At 39.6% G+C, this 23,053-nt stretch overlaps 1 protein-coding gene and 1 long non-coding RNA gene across 10 annotated transcripts in view; one reads left to right on the top strand and one right to left on the bottom strand.

The window, feature by feature from the left end:
* Positions 1-23,053, top strand: part of Ikzf2 (IKAROS family zinc finger 2) — a 144,469-nt gene that overhangs the window by 112,759 nt on the left and 8,657 nt on the right. For all 9 annotated transcript variants that reach the window (NM_001106916.2, XM_087565323.1, XM_087565329.1 and 6 more), the window contains 2 exon segments: positions 11,150-11,287; positions 17,731-17,874. In NM_001106916.2, the coding sequence (NP_001100386.2) occupies positions 11,150-11,287; positions 17,731-17,874 (282 nt within the window).
* LOC148003773 (uncharacterized) overlaps positions 10,591-23,053 on the bottom strand; it is a 39,145-nt gene continuing 26,682 nt past the window's right edge. Inside the window, exons 2-3 of the long non-coding RNA XR_015629158.1 lie at positions 17,702-17,902; positions 10,591-14,397 (exon numbers count right to left, since the gene is read on the bottom strand). This is a non-coding gene — a long non-coding RNA (uncharacterized LOC148003773). The remainder of the gene's footprint in view (positions 14,398-17,701; positions 17,903-23,053) is intronic.

Here is a 23,053-nt window from a genome sequence, read left to right as displayed (position 1 = left end):
TCTATCTTGGGAGAAAAATCAAGCAAAAAAATCACATAGCATAGAGTTCATTCTCACCATGTAAATGTTTAGAATGTGACTGAACTTTTAGTCATGGCAGAAATCATCAGTCAGCAGTATCCCTGTATGGTTAACCTAGGATTCATACAGAGTCCGACCTAAGACTAGAATTTGAATGCACGTGCACACACACACACACACACACACACACACACACACACACTTTATATAATGACTTAAATGAAATCAACTTACCTGCTTTCATACAGATGCTTTTTGGACATCTGTGTTTTCAGGGTGTATTGCTTTCTTTCTTTTTTTTTTCTTTTTCTTTTTTCTTTTTTTCGGAGCTGGGCACCGAACCCAGGGCCTTGTGCTTTCTAGGCAAGTGCTCTACCACTGAGTTAAATCCCCAACCCTGTGTATTGCTTTCTTGTAGAGTCAGTTATTATAATACTTCAGCGTGAGACAAGAGTGAGCAGTTTAAGAATAGAAATTACACGGGCCGTGGGTTCTGCTCAGTTGGTACAGAATGTAAGAATTCTGGAACCCAGATAAAGAGTTAGGTGTGATAGCATGGGCAGCGATATCCCTGGGGCTCATCATGCATCCTCTCCTGATCAGTGAGCTCTGCATCCGACTGGGAGACCCTGTCCTAACAGACACAGTGGCTGGCCCCTAAGGAGCAACACATGAGCTTGTGCCCTGGATTCTGAGAGTACATGCACACACGCTGTGCGCACATGAAGAAAGATAGAAGGTGCATCCAAGAGAAAGTTTATATGCTTGGATTATTTATTTGTCAAGGCCTAGAGAGTTCTTGATTGGTTTCCTACTGTTGGTCCTTCCATGCATGTTTCATATATGTATAGTAATGAAAAATATCAACTCTATCTCCTTCTTTCTTAGATTTTACTACAGCCCTTCCCCCGCTATGCTATAGCTCTTTATACGCTGGCAGTTTCCCTAGCTCTTTTTCTCACCTTCGCGAATCAGTGAAGCAATGTATACTACAATTGTGACGAAAATATGTATATCCCTTAACTCCTTATGGTTAATACTAGTAGGGTATTTTGACACTCTGTGTGTCTATTTTAAACAGCTGTAACATTTGAGATATCTAAAGTTGTGTATCTGTGTGTTGCTTAAGTAATCCATTGAGATATCAAAAATAAACTATAAAATAAGACATTTTATATAACAATGAGGAATGCAGGCACCACAGTTCCCAGAGCACCTTGCAGTGTGCCGTTCCGTCCATTTCGCTTCTTAATTTAGGCATTTAGTGCAAGGAATCTAGGGAAGGTTGTCACTTGAACAAAGTGATATAAAAGTAGATATCAAAACTTTGGACTTTTCTGCAAATAATCTTACTTTTATTCAGTTATATCGATTCTTCACAGTGGACAAAAAAGGAAGAGTAGGTATGCCCCTTATCTTCCAGAAGTCTGTGATTTGTTTAGTTTCAAAGGCTCCACTCAGAGTTGTTTTGTTTTGTTTCCTAGTTTGTATTATTGCTCTGGTTTTATTTTTGTGGATTGGGTTTTGGTTTTGCTTGGTGGTGCTGGCAATGGGACCTAGAATCTCATGCATGCTGGGCAATCGGTCCACCTATGAATCCTACCCCAGCTCATCACTTAGCTGCTCTGGTAGGTGTGATTTCCCCTGCTGATTGTGCCTTTTGAAGGCTTGTAGCTGAATTTGGAAGATGGTGCTATGAACACTATGACCAATGGAAATGCTGGAACGATAAGAGTTAGCTTTCTTAGTGGAGGGACCGATGTCTGTGTCCATCATAGTCATCGTGCATAAAAGATGCACATAACACATGGATGGAGAAATGAGGAAGCATAATTCTTAAACCTCATCCGGTCCTACATAAGAAAAATAAAGTACATCAATGAGAGCACCCTGGGCCTGTTCATTATTACACATTTGTCCAAAACATATGCACAGGCTATTTATTGGGGGAAATTATCAGTTGTCAAAGTAGAAAAGTATAGTTGCAGTAATTGGTAGAATCATTGGGTTACATAAATTTGTTTCTTTGCTTCCTGTCTTGTTACTTGTTATAGGATTCTAAACACCTCTTCAGTCCTTTCATACACACACACACACACACACACACACGAATCAACTAGTTTAAATGTACTTCTTATATACCTACTTAAACATTTAACATCCTTCTCTCCAAACCACAACCACACTGGTAAACTTCCTGAAAGGGGAAAGTTATTTGTGATAAATTTTGACTGACGTCTAATTGTACTGACATGATTTAATATAACCCAGAAAAATATAGCTTACATTTCAGGTATAGACCTGTTTCCTTTCTAAGGTACTTAATCATTGTATTTAAAAATGTCTGAAGTCATCAATACTTGTACAGATTTGGAGGTTTAGGGGGTAGGGAGATGCAAGCACTTCTAAAGCATTCTGAGTAGGCAATATTTTAAAGATTATATCAGATAAAACAGATTATAGACAGGAAAGACAAAATAAAAATCCAAAATCCCCCCAAAAAATGTTTGTTAACTATTTATTACAAATGGCTTGAAGAGTGACTAGCAGTGATATACACAGAGGCCGAGTAAGTTGATGGGAAGGAAATAAATGATTTTTAAAAACAGCATTCAGATAGCTAAAATTATTTAGGTCTTGTTCACGTTCATGAATGCGAATTAAAAAGAAAAACAATTTCTATTGTCCAGCATAGAATTTCCAGGCTTTCTTGGTTCCCTTTGTGTCTTTATTGTCTTTGTAACTTTCAGGCTAATGTAAATATCCAACAGTTTATTACATGGTCAGGTCCCAAGGAACATTTATAGTTTTATGATGGCATGTAAAATCAGAAAAGACGCAAGGTTTTCATCTCACTATTAAATAGCACTGGAACATAGAAACGTGACTATATGTCGTCATGGGCACAACTCAGTTCCCAGACCTAGGAATTGCATGGACCACAGCCATGCCATCCCTCTTCCACAGTGATGTGTACAGGGGACTCTCTGTGTACTAAAACAATGGCTGAAGCCACACTTCAAAAACCCTTGCCATTGAGTGGATGGAGTTGTCATGTGTGTCCATGTGGAGGCCCTAAGATTAATGCCTGGTGTCTGTGTTTGTTATTCTCCACCTCATTCATTCATTCATTCATTCATCCATTCATTCATTCGAGACAGAATCAGTGAACCCATGGCTCTCAGTTTTCATCCTCTGCCGTCAGTCAGGGAGGCCCTGGGATACACACTGGTGAAACTGAGCAAGTGGATCACGTTGTCTCTTGTGGGATAGAACACGAATGTGTTCCTCTGTAACAAGGTCTCACATGAGCTTCCAGAGCAACTTCTTTATACTTCAGCCTTCCTTCCTAAAATTTTGGGAAGTAGATTTAGCACCTTAGTGGAAATTTGACTGTTTTAGAAACAGCATTCTCTGTCGGTGTCAGTGTAGGAAAAGGCCTGTCTCATAGACTACTACGGTGAGTATAATTTGCAAAAGCCTCTTCTAGTCTATTATGTCGTGATGTAGGCTTGAAACCTTAAAATTGGGGACTGGATAAATGGATCTGTGTGTGAGGTGTTAGCTGCAGAAGCCAAAGCATCTTGAGTTCAGATTTTCTACTCCTACATCTAACTTTACATAGAGACCTGTGCTGCCCAGAGCACCATCTATGAGAACACGTACAGAGATGGGCGGATCCCAGGGCCTCCCTGACTGACGGCAGAGGATGAAAACTGAGACCAAGGGTTCACTGATTCTGTCTCGAATGAATGAATGGATGAGTGAATGGATGAATGAGGTGGAGAATAACAAACACAGACACCAGGCATTAATCTTAGGGCCTCCAGATGGACACACATGACAAGTATACCTGGACACACACACACACACACACACACACACACACACACAATACACAATTAACTTAAAATTGTTTATGTGCAGAGTTCAGACAATACAACAGATCACTAATTCAAACATAAAAATCAGTACTATGTTAGTGATAATCTTTCTTTGGGTTAATTTATAACTCTGCAGGCAATTATCAAGTTATCTTCCATTTTCATTCCAATTATCAAGAATCCTTTTCTTTCTGAAAGTATTCATATGTGGATATACTCAGTTTACTAAAAGAACATAAATACAATATCTAATTAATGCCTTCTATCTGATTGTGCCCATCTTGAAATGGTAAATGTATTTACTTCATAAAAGATGAAAGTGTTTCTTTGTGTATTTTTACCTGTGTAGAAATTCTTACATCAGTACAAAGAATGAAAAACTTACCAGTATATTAGTAGATTGGAATGTGTTTTGTCCATTCACTAGAAAAGCTACTGAACTGAACTATTTCAAGAAAATATGAGTGAGGAAGACTTGGTTGGGCCATATATGCCTTCATGGCACCCCATAAACCTATAGTCAACATGCCTGCTTCAATGACAAGGGGCTTTTTCTGACTTGTTGTTACATTTAGATAGGGTTAAGGGGGTCCATATCAAGACAGATTGGGGAAACACTGCTAAACTGCAGGCCAATACATTCCTTTGTTTTATTTCACCTCACTTTCTAAATTTCCTATTTATTTCTCAGATTAAGAGTTTATATTTATAGCTCTAACAGATTGTCAGTGAGTCTGTTATAGGATTTTTTTCTAGAAGGACTGTATGTTAAAGGAAAGACCAACAATAACTTTTGAAGCAGTTATAAATGCTGGCCACATTGTCTTCTCTGTAAGAATCTTTGGTGTCGTGACTTATCTTCTTAGAATTATATTTATGAGAAACTTTGTGCCAATTACCTGAACTGCGTTGCTACCAAAATGTACAGAATTGGCCTGACTTCTTGGGATTTACTTGTGTGTCTCCTCAGTCTTCGTCTGTTAAAACTGCAACTTTTGCTTCCAACCACGGCGAATGTTGGAGTCCTATTTGACCTCCCACTGTAATCCTCTAGAAAATCAAGGTCTCTTAACCGAATTTTCCATAGAACAATAGGCAGCATAGGACTTTGATGCCCGAGTGACAAAAAACAAAGATGTCAAGGACTATAAATTGTTGCAGCTGACTTTTGAAGGCAGTTTCCATACAACCTCTCACCCAAAGAACCCAACTATTATCAGGCCGTTGAGCTGAACACAAGAGGCAGAGAATAGAGCACTGGAGGCTGCACAGAAAGGTATTACATTTGCATGTGGTCCACTTGACCTTTAGACTAACTAGTAGATCAGTTTTTCTGAAGCTTAGAACATAACAACCAGAAAGCAGAGGACAGATACTTTCAGAGCTGACGGGAGGCTAGGAATGCTTAATTCTCACTCACCAAAGTGGAAACGTCTTGCTTTCTGCAGCATCCTGAAAGGTCTAACCTGGCCATTTAGTATGTGCTGGACCTTCCATAGACCATAAAAGCAAACTTTGAAAGGACCAAATTGATTTTAAATAGTGGAGCTATGTATGGGAACATGTCAACAATTTTAATGAAAGACAACAAAATGTAAAACCCACTCATACAAAATTCACAATATTCAGTCTCCTGTTATAAATCTAAAGCCACGAGAAGGAAAGATATGTCCATAATTAGAATAAGGATTTCCTAAGTCCAGATCCAGGAATGACTACAGTGCCGAATTTTGCAGGGAAAGTGAAAATAGATAGAATAAATATACATTGTGTGTTCATGATGGGAAGAATGAGGACGCTAATAGAAGAGCTGAGAGGGAAATGCTTGCCATTGAATGCCTGTCTTAGAGACAAAGCAAATGCCCAGCAACATCTCCTCTCTGCTTCCTTCTTAAACACCACAGAAAGAACAAGTTAAAGCCAAGTATATATTAAGAAAGAAAATAAGGACAAGGACCAAAGTAAGTAAGTATAAAACAGAAGGAAGGAGAGAAAGCTAATGAGTACAAAAGCTGATTTCATGAAAGTAACCCTTTAAAAAAGAGCCGACATCCATCCGTGCTAAAGAGGGGATGCACGTCTGACGGCACACAGAATGAACGTACGATTTCTGTGTAAGCCCTGGATGCACTGGAAGCAAAAACAGAAGTAGTAGGAAGAGTTTTATATCAGTGCATTCAGTTAGCTGACGACATTTCTGCTTTTCAAGGAATTTGTCAGACTTCACTCATGAAGAACCAGATACTTTGGCTGACCTTTATTTACTTGGGAAATTGAAACAGGAATTTAAAACCTTCCCAAAACAAAAACTCCATGTGATGTCACTGGGAAGTTCTTAATTATTTGAAGAAAAACAGTGTATGGAAAGCATCTGAGAAACCAACTCTTCCAGAGACGAAGAAGGGTAGCATTTGGTACTGAAATCTGTGAGTTCAGTTGGTGCAATTGCATAGTACCAGTGCATGCGGGTGAGCTCGGTCTGCTAGCCAGTCATAGCTGTGACAAAAGCTGAAGGGGGTATAGCAGCAGTTCTAGGGAATATGGATGTGAAATTCTCTAATAAAAAGTTCAAAATTTTCTGGTTAGAACACCACTCTTATACAGTTTTCAAAAGTGCATTAAATTATAGCCACCAGACTCTACAGTAGCTCTCGTGAGTTTGATTCTAGAAATAGATGAAAAAGATATCGGTCAAATAGGATTTAGTACAAGAGTTTTTAAGTTGGCTTAACACTGACTTCTAATCCATTTATAGAATTCTTTCAGTTATCTTATAAATAAAGACCATGGTAAATCTTGATTTGCTGATTTATGGACAGAGATAGTAGAATGGACTACAGTCTAGGAATATACTACACTAAGTGGGCAGGTGATTGTCTTCATCAAAATGGATATTTTTTCCATCAGTGACATCAATAAAACAGTAGATATCCCTATTTTCAAGATGTAACACACACACACACACACACACACACACACACACACACACACACATCTTTCAAAAAGAGTCCCAACTCTTTCAGTTAAGAGTCACATACTCTTCAATAACAACATGTAAAAAGCCATATATTTACATAACATGCTTTGTACATATGTGTAAATTTTTCATAAATATTATCTATGATGCACATACATTTTAAGAACTAAAGGGCATGCATCGAACTCTAAATTAAAGACATGCAATTCATATTTCAGAAGTACCCCAAATCAAAAATAGATGTTAAGAGCTTTGCAGTAAGCAGGCTATATATAAAATCTCATTTATATCAAGTATTTAAAAGAAACTAAATATTACTTCAGTGGAACAAAGCCTTCAAAATATAAGGTAAAATTATTTCCAACCCAGAAATCCTATACTGAAGAAAGGGAGAGAAACACGTTAGAATTAGGACATCAGGGAGGCTAGTCGGAGAAACAATGACCAGCATCAAGACTACAGTTACACGATAATCTAAGAGTTCCATGGTTCTGGTGACTTTGGAATATGCTTGGCTGTGAGAAGGCAAGAAGGGAGGGATGTATGGCTTAGAGCTGAGAATGGTTTAGGATCAGAATGTTTAGAATCATTATTATTAGGTGCGGAAGAAAAATCTGGTGAGGAGAGAAGGCACACTGGACAGAAGACCGCAAAGAGCAGTTTAAAAATGCAGTTGTTAACTAGGAAAAATTAAAATTGTACAAGAAGTGAAATGGAATTGGGTTCAGTCATATAATATGCTTTGATTAATATCTCCATTAATAATTGACATTCCCATTTTATACTATTAATTTGAAATTGTCCTTTTTGAAATCAAAGGAGTCTTGAGAGGATGTTTGTAGGGGGTTGATACTTACCAAAAGGTAATGTATCATGTCTCACCCTGATGGACAAAGACAAACATATACATCATTTAAAAATAGAATTTAATCATCTTCTAGTTGGAATCCCTTCTGTTAGAAAATTGCTTCAGGAATTATGATTAGATGGTGGGGGCCAGACAGGAAAGGCATAATATATTTCATTAACAGCTCTTACTTTCATTTGTTTGTTTTCATTTACATATGTTTTTCTTTACGTGTATAACTGGTAAAAAATAAAAATAATCATTAATAAAAATGAAATAAATGTGCTGAAGAGGTGACTCCGTGGTTAAGAGTATTTGCTGTTCTTCCAGACGACCCAAGTTTGGTTCTCAGTGCCCAAGTGGAGACTCGCAACCTCCACCTGTAGTAGATGTTCCTACTTCAGACAGACTTCCCATCCCATCTTGTACTAAAGATCCCATGTATTATACTAGCACTCTGTTATTTTACCCTGCAAAACCTTTGACAATCCGTGGTATATTGTTAGTAGATTGAGTCTCCTTTCTTACCAAACTATAACATAAACATGAGATCCAGGAGACTTTGTTATGCACTTTACAAGTCAGTTACACCACTGAATTGGTACCTTCTGTTCCTTTTGATAAATTTGTATTCAACAAACGAGATCTGTGAAAGAAGGCGGAGAATATTTCCAGAGCAACTCTCCTTGACAGAGAATAGTATTACAGTACGGTGTTTCAGAATCCAGCATGTCACCCAATATTTGTTTAACTGGAGTAAAAATGGAGATAAAGAGGTGATGAAGTTGAGGAGGCTATACTTCTGAGACTCAAGTTTAAAAGCTAGTTTTTACATCCCTATTGGTGTTACTAACAACAGGATTGGATGAAGAGGAAGGACCAGGATTTTGTAAAATGGGAGAAGAATTAAAACATGTGAGATAGACTTCTAAAAGAAGTGAGAAGCTGGGAAATGAGTTGATGTCAGTAAAATGTTGTGATAGTTAATGTCAATTCTCCACTTGACAGAGTGGGGAATGACCCATCTTGATGAGTCATCTACAGTAGGTCAGTCTCTGAGCATGGCTTCAGAGGTGCATTAATGATGTTCATTGAGGTGAGAAGATTCATGCTAAAATGCTGTGGCATTACTCCCTGGGTTTGGATCCTTGAATGCATAAAAAGGAGAAAGACTGTGAACACCAGTGGTCATTGCTCTCTGCTTCCTGGTTGCAGGGACCATGTAACCTCCCACTCGCTGCTTTAACTTTCCTGCAAGACTGGACCGTAGCTGAAATAAACTCTTTCTTCCATTGAGTTGCTTCTGTCTGGGCATTTCATCACAGCAACAGGAAAGGAAACTTAGACAAAAGCACACTTGTCTTTATTCTTTTGCTTGTTTTCTTTTTTTTTTTTCCAGAGCTGACGACCAAACCCAGGGCCTTGCACTTGCTAGGCAAGCACTCTACCACTGAGCTAAATCCCCAACCCCTTATTCTTTTAACTGTACAGAGTAAACTGGGAGGTTGCAGAGGATAGAAACGTAGCATAGAACCATATTTCAGTTAGGTTGGCATTGTATGAAAGATGCTGAGAGAAAGTATGTTGAAAAACACATAGGCTGTCATAGGTTCCAGCATACCAAAACTACCAGCAGGGATGATGGGAGATGACTGAACTATTTCACAGTGGACTATACTTGCAATGTCAAGTGTGTGACGAGTATTAATTGGTTAGGCCTGTTCAGTGTAGTGTCATCCGTTTCTATGGTAATTGAAGATGAGAATGTTGTTAGGTAGTGCCACATCTTGCAATATGCTTGCATGTAGATATATACTACTTAAACTATTTTTGTCTAAAAATAGTTTCTTATCTGTTAATACTCTCACAGAAGACTGTGCCCTACACCTATATTAACAGCTACTTCCTAGAAATAGAATCATGAGTACCTGGGTTTCAAAAGTAGAAATTTTCTCCAGTAAACCTTGCCTTAGACTGCTTTTGCTGGAAACGCTTTATTGCATTTTCGTTTTCTAATGATTTGTTCTTGTGAGTGTGCACGGTGAATAGAATCCAAGGTTTGGGCTTGGTTTTGTTATTTTTCTGAAGAGCAGGCATCTCTGGGCATGTCTGCTTGATAAAGTACTATGGTTTCTCTTATGACCAGTGTCATCACCCAGGTGTGCAAGGTGGTGTAAGATATAAGGTGTAAGACAGTAAGGACATCACTATGAAAAAAGAGGCTTCTGTTTGTTCTCCAGGCCAAACTAAGTGATTCCTCAGGGAGTCAAATGAGCTTAACTGGCCTGATTCAAACTGTCCTTTAGAGCTAAGGGCGCTGGCACTGGCCACTCACTGGTGTCTGTTATTCAGGGTCCATGTCAAACCAAGAACCAAAGTGCTCACTACAGCTGTGTAGATGATCCTGTCTTAAAACATCCCTTGGCCCACACCACAAGGGTTTTTTTAAATCTTCCTTTCTTTTCTATACATTTTTCAAAGTTGTTCCCCATAAATATCGCAGTGTATATTTTAGTAGCTGCGTTGAAATAATGGCTTCCTGACTATTGGGAAAAATTCTCTTCCATAATATGAGATACTTTGCAAGACACCATTATCATGGTAACTAAATATGTCAGTGCTTCAGCGGTTCTTATTAATAATCCAACTTGGAGTTCCTCGGAGGGTAATTCTTGCTATGGCAAAGGCAGGATCTGCACAGGCGAGCAAATACACTTGTTGCAAAGTTTTGCTGTGTGAACAGTTACTACCCAGTGCAAAGAAAGAAAAACTGTATCCCTACTTCAGCTACAATATTTTCAATGCTTGGATTCTTTTTAATTTTCTCAGTACCCATGAATAATCTCTTTTTTTTCTTTTAAACAGTGGCATTTCAAGCTGTTGCATTTTTAGATTTCTTCAGAAAAATTCTCAGCTCTTACTAAAGCTCATGTACGCATGAGCACGTGCACGCACGCACACACACACACACACACACACACACACAGAGAGAGAGAGAGAGAGAGAGAGAGAGAGAGAGAGAGAGAGAGAGAGAGATACATGCGCGTACACACACATCATGTATTCAGGATGGCCCTGATGTGTCTTTTTAGTGAGTGAAACCTGGCATACTTGTATAAAGGTCAATGTGTTAAGAATCACATAATGTAAAATTTGGTCATCAGCCACCATGGATGAGAAGAAAGAGAACACAGTCAGACCATGAGTTGATTCAGTATTTCCCCTACTCCTGGAGGTGTGATCATCTTACCTTCTTGCTATCTTTTCATTTTGCTAGACAATTTATAGTTTTTGCCTAAATTGGAGTGTGGAGGTGGAAGAGAGTGTCTGAAGAGCATATAAATGTTTCTTCCAAACTACCAGAAGCTAGCGGTTCATTTGCTGAGGAGCAGAGCGCTCTAACCTTGACTCTCTTCACAGTGGGTAAACCTCACAAGTGTAACTACTGTGGCCGAAGCTACAAGCAGCGCAGCTCACTGGAGGAACACAAGGAACGCTGTCACAACTATCTCCAGAATGTCAGCATGGAGGCTGCCGGGCAGGTCATGAGTCACCATGGTGGGTAAAAAACGCATTTGTGGCCTTTGTTCCCTCCTGTTCTGCCTTCTGTAGTCCTTCTCCTGGGTTAGACTGTTCCAGCTCCCTTTCTACGTGGAGACAAAACCTGACTGTGTTTCCCACAGTTTTCAACCGCATTTACTGTGTATGGGATTATCTTCCTCAGCTGTTGACATGAGCTGTTTTGGAACACAGTGCGAACAAGATGATTGAGTTTCCGTGGCACTCCCAAATCAGTTCTGATAGCATGTGTTTGAATTAACACAGCAGAGACAGCCAACACTAAAGCTGTGCTAAAATGCCACAGAAAAGTACTGCTTAGTCGTCTCCTGAATTTCTCCGCTGAAATAGTTCAGTGTGAGTCTCTGAGTTCCCTGCGCGAGCACAGGATGTTAACATTATAGCTTCTCTCAGAGCTGCACCATCAGTGGTACAACTTAAAATTTTGCCCCATAATTTATCTGGTAAGCTAGTAATTTTACTTTAGACATATATAAGAAACAACCTAGATCAAATTTGACCCCTCAGCTTCCCCCTAAAACATTCTGTCAGAGAAGCATCTTGATCTTAACGTACACTCCAGCAGTGGGGAAGAGGGTCCTGATGGTGTGCCAGCTACGAAGCTAATTCAGCAAATCTGTCTCACGAAAGAGGGATGAGTTGAAGCTCTTCAAATTCTCACTGCCTTTCTTATCTCACTACGAGTACAAATTGGTTTGTACAAATAAAAATGAAAGTCCTGCCTTAATTGTTATTTTTGTGGGTTGTTTTATTTAAAAAAGATTAACCAATACTAAATGTTACAATGTGCCTCAGTCACTTTAAAACAATAAATATTCACTGGCTAAGATATAAATAAGTCAGGGATCATTTATGGAAGTTTTAGTTTGTCTTGAAATGTGTTTTAAAAGTCTATATATAATGTTATATACTAGCACACTTATACATATACATGTACATTTTAAGTATTCTGTGCAAGTGTGCTTATAATGTAGTTAGTGATTTTGTGGTTTTAATTTGAGATTTTAAATATTTTTATTATTGTAAATAGTGTGAGTACTAACATAAGGAATAAATTCTGTCAGATAATCTAATCTAATTTTATTCCTTATGAATTCATCATGTATGTTTATATTATTATCATTGGTAACTAGCATTTTCATAGACCTATCCGTGTTGAACTGTGTGGATTTGATCTTACAAGCTCTCATTACCTGGATGAACAAGGACAGCATAGGACCCATATGTTATTTAACTGTGGGCCCTAAGGTTTTATAAATCTGGTCTGACTGTGTGGTGTTTGAATATGTTAGTCATAGATATAGTGTGAGAATTAAATATAGTAGGTTATATAATATATGTGTCCTAAGCAGCTGTTTGTGCTATCTGATTTTAGGGCATTAATACTGAGAACGAGTGTGTGGGCCATTCCCTTAAATGCTATCACTGGTTAGCCCTGGACATTGGGTCTGCCTACTCAAAACGTTGCTTTGTTTTAAATCAATGGTTCTCGCCCTTTCTAATGCCACGACCCTTTAACACAGCTTCTCACATGGTGATCCCCAATCATAAAATTGTTTTCGCTGCTACTTCATTACTATAATTTTACTATTATTACGAATTGTAATATAAGTATTTGGGAGGATAAAAGATTGCCAAAAGGGTTGTGACTCACAGTTTGAGAACCACTGTTTTTAAATTGTTGATTTTTAGGGCCAACTGGAGGTGGAGGGCTAAAGGAGACTTAGCAGTGTGCCAAAGCTCTCCAAAGATGTGTCAGAGCATCCTTACTAGCTTTTCCCTGGGAGGTTTCCCTGTTGCAGTCTGGCCTTCAATTCGAAGACATGTGCAAATTCTATTAACTTATTTCATTATTCCTTCATTTATAGAACTCTTGACTATATGTACAAGTTTCTCATAACTTCATATCGTTGTAAAGAACATACGAATATATAATTTAATTAACATTGTCTATTGGCACATAGACCTACCATAGAATTAGTGTTAAATATTGTAGAGAGAGAAAGATGTGTCTTCTAAATGACTGGGGCTTTGGTACTGTCCTTGTTTCCCAGAATGTTTAGGACTGTGGTGAACCTAGAACACGGTGGAGATGAGCTTGAAAGAGACAAGCCAGGGCACTGGGCACAGCAGGCCAGGCCAGGGAGAAGTGACCATAATGGTGTGTTTGGATATTATAGGCTCTAACAAATATTAGATAGTGTGTCAATCACACTCAACCCACAACTACACTTGAAGCAGTGTTAACTCCACTTCACGCTGTGCTTTCGTGGGTTCACTAATATTTTGGTATTCCTCCTCTGTGAGTATTCAGCAGGGAACTGGATAGAGTGTAAGGGTAGAGATGGGAGATGCCCTAGGGGAGAACGGCACAGGTAGAATGTTACTACAGTTGTTAATTTCTCATACACAATGTTACTACAGTTGTTAATTTCTCATACACAATGTTACTACAGTTGTTAATTTCTCATACACAATGTTACTACAGTTGTTAATTTCTCATACACAATGTTACTACAGTTGTTAATTTCTCATACACAATGTTACTACAGTTGTTAATTTCTCATACACAATGTTACTACAGTTGTTAATTTCTCATACACAATGTTACTACAGTTGTTAATTTCTCATACACATAGTTGTCCTGCACCTCAGAAATGCGTACTGATTCCTTCCCTCTCTCCCTGGCCTCTTCTCTTGCTTCTCACTTTGTTAGTGATTTGAGTGAAGGTTTTATCACTATGGCTGCCATGACCCCCAGATCTGACACAGTTTATTTTCCTAGCCTCTCTTTCCCAAAACTTGTTTGTCCCGACATTGGCTCTTCCTGGGGAGAAGGCAAAGGAGGCAGGCATTCTCCACTTTGTCCAGAAAAGACTATCGAAGACTTGCTATGGAACATTCTGGAAATAGGACGATAAAAGATCACACCTTATATACCTATGTTACAGTAGTAAGCAATCCATGTTAGAGATGACAACACGAACAGAAGCAAATGCTGCAGTGACAGTGCCTTTGAAGCTCTCCAGGAGCAGGCACTTAGTTGATGGGGAAGTTGAGGAAAGCTTCTGTCATGCAAAGCATCAGACCTGAGGATGAGAGTTGAGAGGAAATCTGTTATCTCCAACCAACTGTATATTCCATACAGAAAAGAGGTGCATGGGTACCGAAAATCATTAGCAGACAATTCAAGTTAAATACAGGAGTGATAGGTAGAAGGTTGCAGCCAGGAGGCAACAGCACTGTATGCTGCTCCAGCCTGTGACTGTCATGGTTTAATTGATAAGGAGTCACTGGGTGATAAAAATCAGTGTCACCAATGGAGAGTAAAGTTTGGTGTCTGCCTGGGGCAGGAGGTAGTATGGGCAGAGCCTGGCCACACACTATGCCAGCGAGAGGATGAAAAGGCACTGGTGGGCCGAGGCAGTAGGGCAGAACACTGAAGGCCCCTTCAGGAAGCAAAGTGAACTCTGTTGTAAGGATTTGAAATTTGATGCTATTTTTTGGCTAAAAGAATGAGTATTGGGAATACTTCCACAGATCTGCCTTTACAGCTTGTTTATTCATGTGGTATAAGATATAAAAACAGAAGTACACTTCGATCCCCGGTATTACTTCAAATGGAGTGAAAACACAATCTGAGTTTTGGAGTTTGCTCAAACAAGTGAACCTATCACCAGAAGTGCATACCTTTGGTCTAGATAAATGTCTTATCATGTGTTCATACAATGGAAGCACGAAATGTCGAGAAAATGAGTTTTGCATTGTAAACAGCATAGATCCCAAAACATTGTGTCACATTGCAATTCCCATTTATAAAAGCAAATCTCAGAATATATGATTAAGGAAAAAGGTGTCAGGTCTTTTCCCCATGAGCTTACAAGGCTGTCAAGCTGCCTTATAAGGTGTCAGTATTCAAAATGTATCTGTAAAAAGTTATAGGATAACCCAGGCATTCCCTAAATCCAGACCTCCCAGTATTAGCATTCTATAATGGCTAGTAATGCAGAAAAAAAAACCCGACTGCAATCTTTGCACCTTTGATTCCCTGCCTGTGAAATGAACACCTTCTTCCTGGGGCGCCTGGAAACTACCCCATAGATTATTCAATGCAAGCACTGGAAAAGTACTTCAAGTTTCTGTCCGTTATTGTGATTACCAGTGCGGCAGAAAGTTTGTCTTTTGGTACTAGGAGCTGCTGTGAAGTAGAACATAGAGCAAACTCTGTCACAATCATTTTCAGTTCACACGAGCTTCATTGAACTTGAGACAGGCCATCTGAGTTGAGGTGGATGTGGTGGGGGGACAGTCCCCACCCAGGTTTCACTCTGACTGTTAGGTGTATGTAGATATGAAAATCCAGTGTAACATCTAAAGCAAAACTGCCACGCTTCAAGACTACTCATTTCAGAACTGATTAGCATACTCAATTTCAGGGGCAAACCCCATCCGCTAGTCTTGCTGCCCTTTCGGCAAATTTTTACAAATTTTTTGCTTGCCAATATTTTTCTTCTTGCTTCCATGCCTCTGATGTATTTGTTCTTTGGTTCACAGTTTCACTTTGAACTTTTATAGGTTGTTTTTAGTTTGGTTTTTTTTTTCTTTTTGGAATAGATTCTTAGTATGTAGCCCAGGCTAACCTACAACTTATAACAATTCTCCTGCCTCAGCTTCCCGAGCTCTGCAGGTGTAAGCATGAGATACTACCATGTCCAGGGTGTAGTTATTTTAATAAGTGCTTATGAATTCACTACTGAAAACACACATGACAGTGTTGGTCATCATCTCATCCTACTGCCTGTTTTCTTTCCACATCAATGACAGCGTTTCATCCTCCTGCCTCCTGGCCTCCTTAAATGAGTTCTGTGGTTATCTTGGCACTGTTTTTAATACTTAACTTCAACATTATTTTGAACTTTCTTCTAAGTTATTTTTACGGGTATTAAAAGATCATATATAACATCTTATGTAATACTTTGGGAGAAATTTTCCTCTCAATACTATCATAAATAGTATTAACATAGAAAATGACCATATTACTAGATCTTACATCAAAGTTTTATTTTCTAAACTGACATCCAGCTGTTAGAGAATTTCTTATTATCCAGAGGCAGAGGGTACCTTATTAAATGTAGGTTAAACATTAACTTCCTCTGGTCAAGCCATTAGGTTGCCCAAGTACTGATTGTTGATTTGTTTATTTTAAGAATGGTAGAATAAAGAAACATTTTTGATGATATTTTTTTCATTTTGGCATCAGCAACATGTGTTGCTGTATTGGTACTTAGTGTGTTGGTCCTCAGTGTATTGGTACTCAAAAGGTCAGTGATTCATTTCACTGTCTTCTTTACTTTAATTCTTTTAATGTTCATCACCAGTGTCCTCTTGTAGGCCAGAATGCATTGGGTTTCTCACAGTAGGTCTGTCCTCAATGAACAAAAGAATCTAGGGAATCACCTTACAGTGTATGCCGAATAAGGAGTTAGCACCGAAGAGATTGGCCCTTTAGGTCTTTCCTATGAACACATCCTGACCTGTGTGGGACGTTAGCCTATCCTTAGTTAAATATCCTCGATCAGGATCCTTACTCAAAAGCAACTTTTATGAGTCACTTTATCTGTCTTAGCATTGTCAACAGTGAAGCCAACTGCAACCGAGACAGCGCTGATGAATGGAGTCCATCGAATGAACTAGGGCAGTAGTTCAGAAGCCAAAGTGTCAGTCTGGAAATGGATTGCTTTATCCTGCTTCTTAGAAATAAATTACACTGTAAAGCATCTACAGCCTACTATACACTGATAAGTGCAGAACCGAACCTCACACATCAAGACTCTTGTGCGGGTAGTTACGCGGCCGTTAAGGCTAGGATCTCATCTAATAGAAAACCCACTGCAGGAAAACTCAAGGGGACGAGTCATCAAATATCCTGCTGCTGTTAGGCCTTTCTCCAAAATAAGGTGGCATGTGTAAATTACTTTAGAAAAATAAGGTTCAACAGTCTTGGTAATAGCGCAGTGTAAAGTATTATCAGTTTGAATCTACACTAAACATACCTCGGAGAAATAAAATGAGAAATCAGATGACCATGTTCATCACCAGTAGTGGCAACATCAGATATCACTGATCTGAGGGAGGTTTGTAAAAGTAAACTGTGTGGGGGTGTGTGTGTGTGCACGTGTGCATATGAGTTTGTGTGTGTGTGTGCATGTATGTGTCTGTGTGTCTCTGTGTATGTGTGTGCTCACCTGCATGCCGTGTCTATGTAATATTGAAGAATATTCTTTAGTACTTTGCTTTTGTACCTCCTTTTATTTGAACAGACAAATGTACTCTGGGTAACAAGTATTAGAATAGCACACTTTTCTCGGTAATCGCAAACGTTGAAGAACTCACCAAGTTGCCTTTTATATGGTTCCCTGTAGTCCCGCCCATGGAAGATTGTAAGGAACAAGAGCCTATCATGGACAACAATATTTCTCTGGTGCCTTTTGAGAGACCTGCTGTCATAGAGAAGCTCACGGCCAATATGGGAAAGCGCAAAAGCTCCACCCCGCAGAAGTTTGTGGGTAAGCAGAACAGACACACGATTTGATCCTGCAGTGGTAAAAGACAAGGTTCCATGTGTTAGACATATGCCTGCTCTGTTCCACATGAGAAAAATACCTGCATTTTCTCCATCATTCTCCCCCACTCTATGACATCCGTTACACATCACACACACACACATACACATGCACACACACATATACACACACATGCACATGCACACACATATGCACACACACATGCACATCACACACACATACAGCCTTAGGTGTATGGGAAAGAATTGAAAGATGACTGTTGGATAGTAAACACTGTCAACGTGGTGTAGAAACCGGAACATAAAGCAGATCATATGTGAAAGTCAGCATGTTCTTTTAACTCCAACTGCATAAGACATGAGATCGACACGACTGCTCACACTTGTGGTATCTTTCCATATCTATTAGTGTCAGCTTTTTGACAGTATTACATCTAATATGAAGTCTCCCAGTATTTGATCTAGAATTCCAAGGTATTTTAATTGTTCCCAAGCTTTGCCTTCAAAACAATAAAGTAGCAGCATTCATGTAAAATATTTTTAAATAGATCTGTTGTATATCATGGTTTGATCCTTGTTTTTTATCCAGCCTATGATGCTTAAGCTGAAAAGATGAAATATGAATTTAGACTTCATTTTCCATTTCCAGGCCTTAAGAGAGTCTCTGGCATGCCCATGTTGGCATCATTCTGTGTGCTCCCCATGTCAAGGAGCATCTCTGAAGACGAGAGGGTCGTAGATTTTTTTTAAATAATGTATGAATGATAGAGGTTCGATTGAGTTGTTAGAGAACCATGATTGCTTGTACATGGGATATGGCTTTCCTTGTAGTGATATGGTTAAAAGGAAGGGAAAACCATTAAAACAGGTTCTCCCATGCTAACACCAGAGAACAAGGAGGCCCTTGCTGGGCTATAAGAATTCTGTTACTTTGGTAAAACCTTTGAGAAGGCTGCCTCTTAATTTTAAGTAGAGAATTAGCAAATCACTGTCACACTAAAACCAACTGAAGGGATTTAGTGAGTGAACGCTCATGGAACCAAGCTAATGGATGAACCATGCCTTGTGTGCGGCCAGCATCCTAGATGGTACTTGGTGGGCTTTCGTGACAGCTTTTCTTTCTCTTCCTTTTAAAATTACTTCCAAACAGAGGAGAGGCACAGTTCATTTATTTGTTTTACATTCTATTGTACTGAGATTTTTTTAGACCATGTTTCATGTCTTACTGTAGTCAAATTCACGGCAATTCTCCTGCCTCACCCCACTATGTGCTAGTATTGCAGGCATGAAACAGTATCTAACACTTCACTTAGTTTAAAACATGCTAGGGGTTGGGGATTTAGCTCAGCGGTAGAGCGCTTGCCTAGCAAGTGCAAGGCCCTGGGTTCGGTCCCCAGCTCTGAAAAAAAAGAGAGAAAAAAAAAACATGCTTAGTTTGTAGGAGATAAATATTCATATCTAACTGGCCACTAATGTAGTTGAAAAACGCAAATTATTATTATTTATGACTCCTGAGTTTATTTGGTCAACTTTTGTCACAGTTTGTGTTTCCCATGACTTAGAGATGCTACTCTGATTCCAGTGTTTCTCTGGTAGCCAAGGTTGTCCCGGAACCCACTCTGTAGACTAGGCTAGCCTCAAACTCACAGAGATCTGCCTACCTCTTCCTCCGAGTGCTGGGAACAACCTGAGACGACACTTTTAATATAGTCAGATCACATTCCTTAAAAATAGAGAGGCTTATAAAACTACAATATAATTTTAAATGACATTAAATAAATGATTTTTATTTTTGATTTTGATTATGTTTTAATATACATCAAAGCAATAGCTACAGCAGTTGAGGTACTCTTTCTGTGGTTGCTCTTAAATGGAAATTTTCATTGTTCCAAACTTAGGGAGAACTCTTCACATAACCCTCAGGGAAGCACTGCTCTTCGACCCACTACACTCTACGCTGTGATTCCTGGAGTACAATTGTCTATCTCTCCCATCCCTCTTATGCATCTTTGATTTCACCTTTATCCCTTTGACCCCTGTCCTGCCAGTATTCTTGCCTCTCCTGCCTTATTGTGCTGCTTCTCCTGGTGACATCCCACTGTCCCTTGAGTCAGACTCACCACCTTTCCCATACTCGGTCCCAGGTGCCAGTGAGTAGTTCTAGCGAAATTCCTCCAGATTTGTGAATGACTGCCATTTCAGATAAATGTGTAATTGATCTGAAATCCCAGTTTGCCTACCCATAGTATGTAGTGACTTTTCTTTAATATATAACTGTACACTCCGCGCACACACACCCAGCTCCATCATGACCATTTTCTACATCATTCTACTCTCTCCACCTGTGCACTCACCTCACATCCTCAAAGGTGCTCTCTCCTCTTAAAGATGGACTCATTGAAAGAATTCTCAGTGCCTCTCTCCACACTCTCCTTCGTTCTAGTCATTTCCCAGTGCCTGCAGCCTGGTTCTCTTGCTTGGACTCCCCTAAACACTTTCTTTTGGCTTCAACTCACTTGCATGATTCTGAATCCAATGAGCCCTCTGTAGACCGTGTTCTACACACACACACACGCTAAAGAGCATCTGCCACTATGGAAACCTAACTCGTGCTGAAAACACTCTTCCCTTGGTTCCTATAACATCTGTCTCTTGCCTTTCTCCCAGCTTCTCTGTCCACTTAGCAAACTGTACAGATGTATAGAATTCTCAAGCCCCTTCACTAGATCTTGGGAGAGAAAAGAGAACTGCCCCACAGAAGACTGGTTGTGTTCATTTTCAAAATGCTACACACACACACACACACACACACACACACACACACACATGCACACCACACACACACACACACACACACACACACACACATGCACACTCATAAGTGCACCTACCTGTATGTATATAAAAGTTCTTTTCATATTGGACCACACACACAGCACATAGAGTAACAGATGTTTTCTAGAGATCAGCCTAGGCTTGTGCTTTCTGGTAGCACTGAGTGAAATGGATATGCAGAACCTAGAAGTACATTCAGAAACTGCTACTGAAGGCTTCCTGTGGTCCTTGTAGAGAAAAGAGTGAAGCATGCACTCTCTGGCCTTACACAATCTGCTTCCATGAGGAACAGGGCCAACATCTTCTAAATATGCTGCAAAGTATGAGAATCCAGCTTAGATCTGTCATTGTGTTGACATGAAAAGTATTTCCCAAACACTATTTTGTTTTCACTTTGCCAATTGCTGAGGGATACCATCAACACCCTTCTAAAGCTACCCTCTACCAGCTGAGGCCGTCATGTCTGTATCTCACACCGAGACATCTTGTCTAAGTACTTCCGAGTCACTGTTACTCATACTGATCCTCAAACTGGACCTATCCTCTTTTCTATCTTGCTGCCATCCATGCCCAAGGCTGAATGATGAGAACTCTGCTCCAGGCTTCTTTTCTCATTGCCTGTGTCCAGATAATCCCAAAGGCCTAGTAACTATTGATATAATCGCTGGCCATTCCATTAAACCTGCTCCTTCTGCACTGTCGCTACAGCCATTCAAGTCTCTCACCACACCTACTTTCTGAACCCTCTTGTTGAAGGAGCATCAGATCATGTCACGTTTCCTGTTTAAGTACGATAATGCTTGAGGCATAAAATCCCTCCCTCTTCTGCTGCATGCAGGGTTACCTGACTCCTCTTACATGGCTGTTCCCACTGTTGTCCATGTTGAAATGCAATTTCTTATTTGTAAGTCACCCCATTCAATTCTGAACCTTCCTGCCGACAATACCTAACTTGTGTGTTCCTTTACCGGCTAGTGCCTTCCAGCCCATTCTCCATGCTAATGACACTTCTTTCAAGAAGTCTTCCGTGACTGCTCTTATACAAGTTACATAGCCCTCTTATTTGACATAAAATACATGACAAGCTGTCATTGTCTCTAAATTTAAACTCTTTGAGAACCTGGGTCAGATTCCCCTAGCTTAACTTGGAAACTTTTCAAGTTTAATATAATTTTTTTGTTGTTGTTTGCATGTTTGGATTTTTGTTGTTGTTGTTGTTTGTTTGTTTGTTTTCAAAACAGAATTTTTCTGTGTAGCCCTGTCTCCTGGAACTGTGTAGACTATAGTATAGACCATGCTGGCCTTTAACTCAGAGATCTACCTGCCTCTGCCTCTGACCCTGACCCTGACCCTGACTCTGACCCTGACTTTGCCTCCTCTGTCTCTGCCTCCTCTGCCTCTACCTCTGCCTCTGCCTCTGCCTCTGCCTCTGCCCCTGCCCCTGCCTCTGCCTCTGCCCCTGCCCCTGCCCCTGCCCCTGCCCCTGCCCCTGCCCCTGCCCCTGCCCCTGCCCCTGCCCCTGCCCCTGCCCCTGCCTCTGCCTCTGCCTCTGCCTCTCTGCCTCTGCCTCCTGAGTGGTGGGATTGACCACACTCAGGTCAGTATCTTAAATTGGTTGCCAAGAAGTGGGTTTTTTTTCTGTTGTCTTTATTACTCCATTATTACCTTAATCGACTGCTTCTTCAAGTTTGAAATACTACTAACTCGTTAAAGCTATCTTTTCCAACATGCAGTACCATGGTTCTACATTTTCTATCAACAATAAGTATTAGTCCTTCACCCACAACATACTATAGCATACAATAATGCACTATTTTAAGAAGCTTTATCTTTAAGCTTTCCTTGTCAAAATAACTAGGTAAATACTGCATTATTCTAAAGGTAGAACTTTTAAAAGATGGATTACTCTGCCAAATAGGAATCTTGCTTTTTTTTTTTCCTTGAAGCTCTCAAAATGCTTGATGATTGGTGTTTAAAGCTTGTGTTGAAATAAAATAATGGGGGAAAATTTTTATAGTAAATTTTAAAATAAAAAAAGGATGTGCTTCAGACAAGAAAAAGCCTGACGACTAACAACAGACATTCAGAGTGTCACTGTCACACATCTGGATGTATCTAGTGTTAAAATAAAAAGTTGCCAGTTCCAAGAGACAAAGCTTTGTGAACTCCTCTTTTTTAAGAGTAATTCCTCATATATTTTAAGCGGCATTAAATTCCTTTTATCAGTTGATACAATTTCAAACTAATTTAGTAATGGCTGCTTACATATATTGACTCTATCAATCTTCTTTTCTACCTTTTAGCTAAGATAGTAGCTAAGTCAACCA

Source organism: Rattus norvegicus, chromosome 9, assembly GCF_021556685.1.
Source record: "Rattus norvegicus strain SHRSP/BbbUtx chromosome 9, alternate assembly SHRSP_T2T, whole genome shotgun sequence".
In the NCBI taxonomy this organism is placed as follows: domain Eukaryota; kingdom Metazoa; phylum Chordata; class Mammalia; order Rodentia; family Muridae; genus Rattus; species Rattus norvegicus.
The sequence above is the reverse complement of the archived record's forward strand: the minus strand, read 5'-3'. Positions and strand labels throughout refer to the sequence as shown.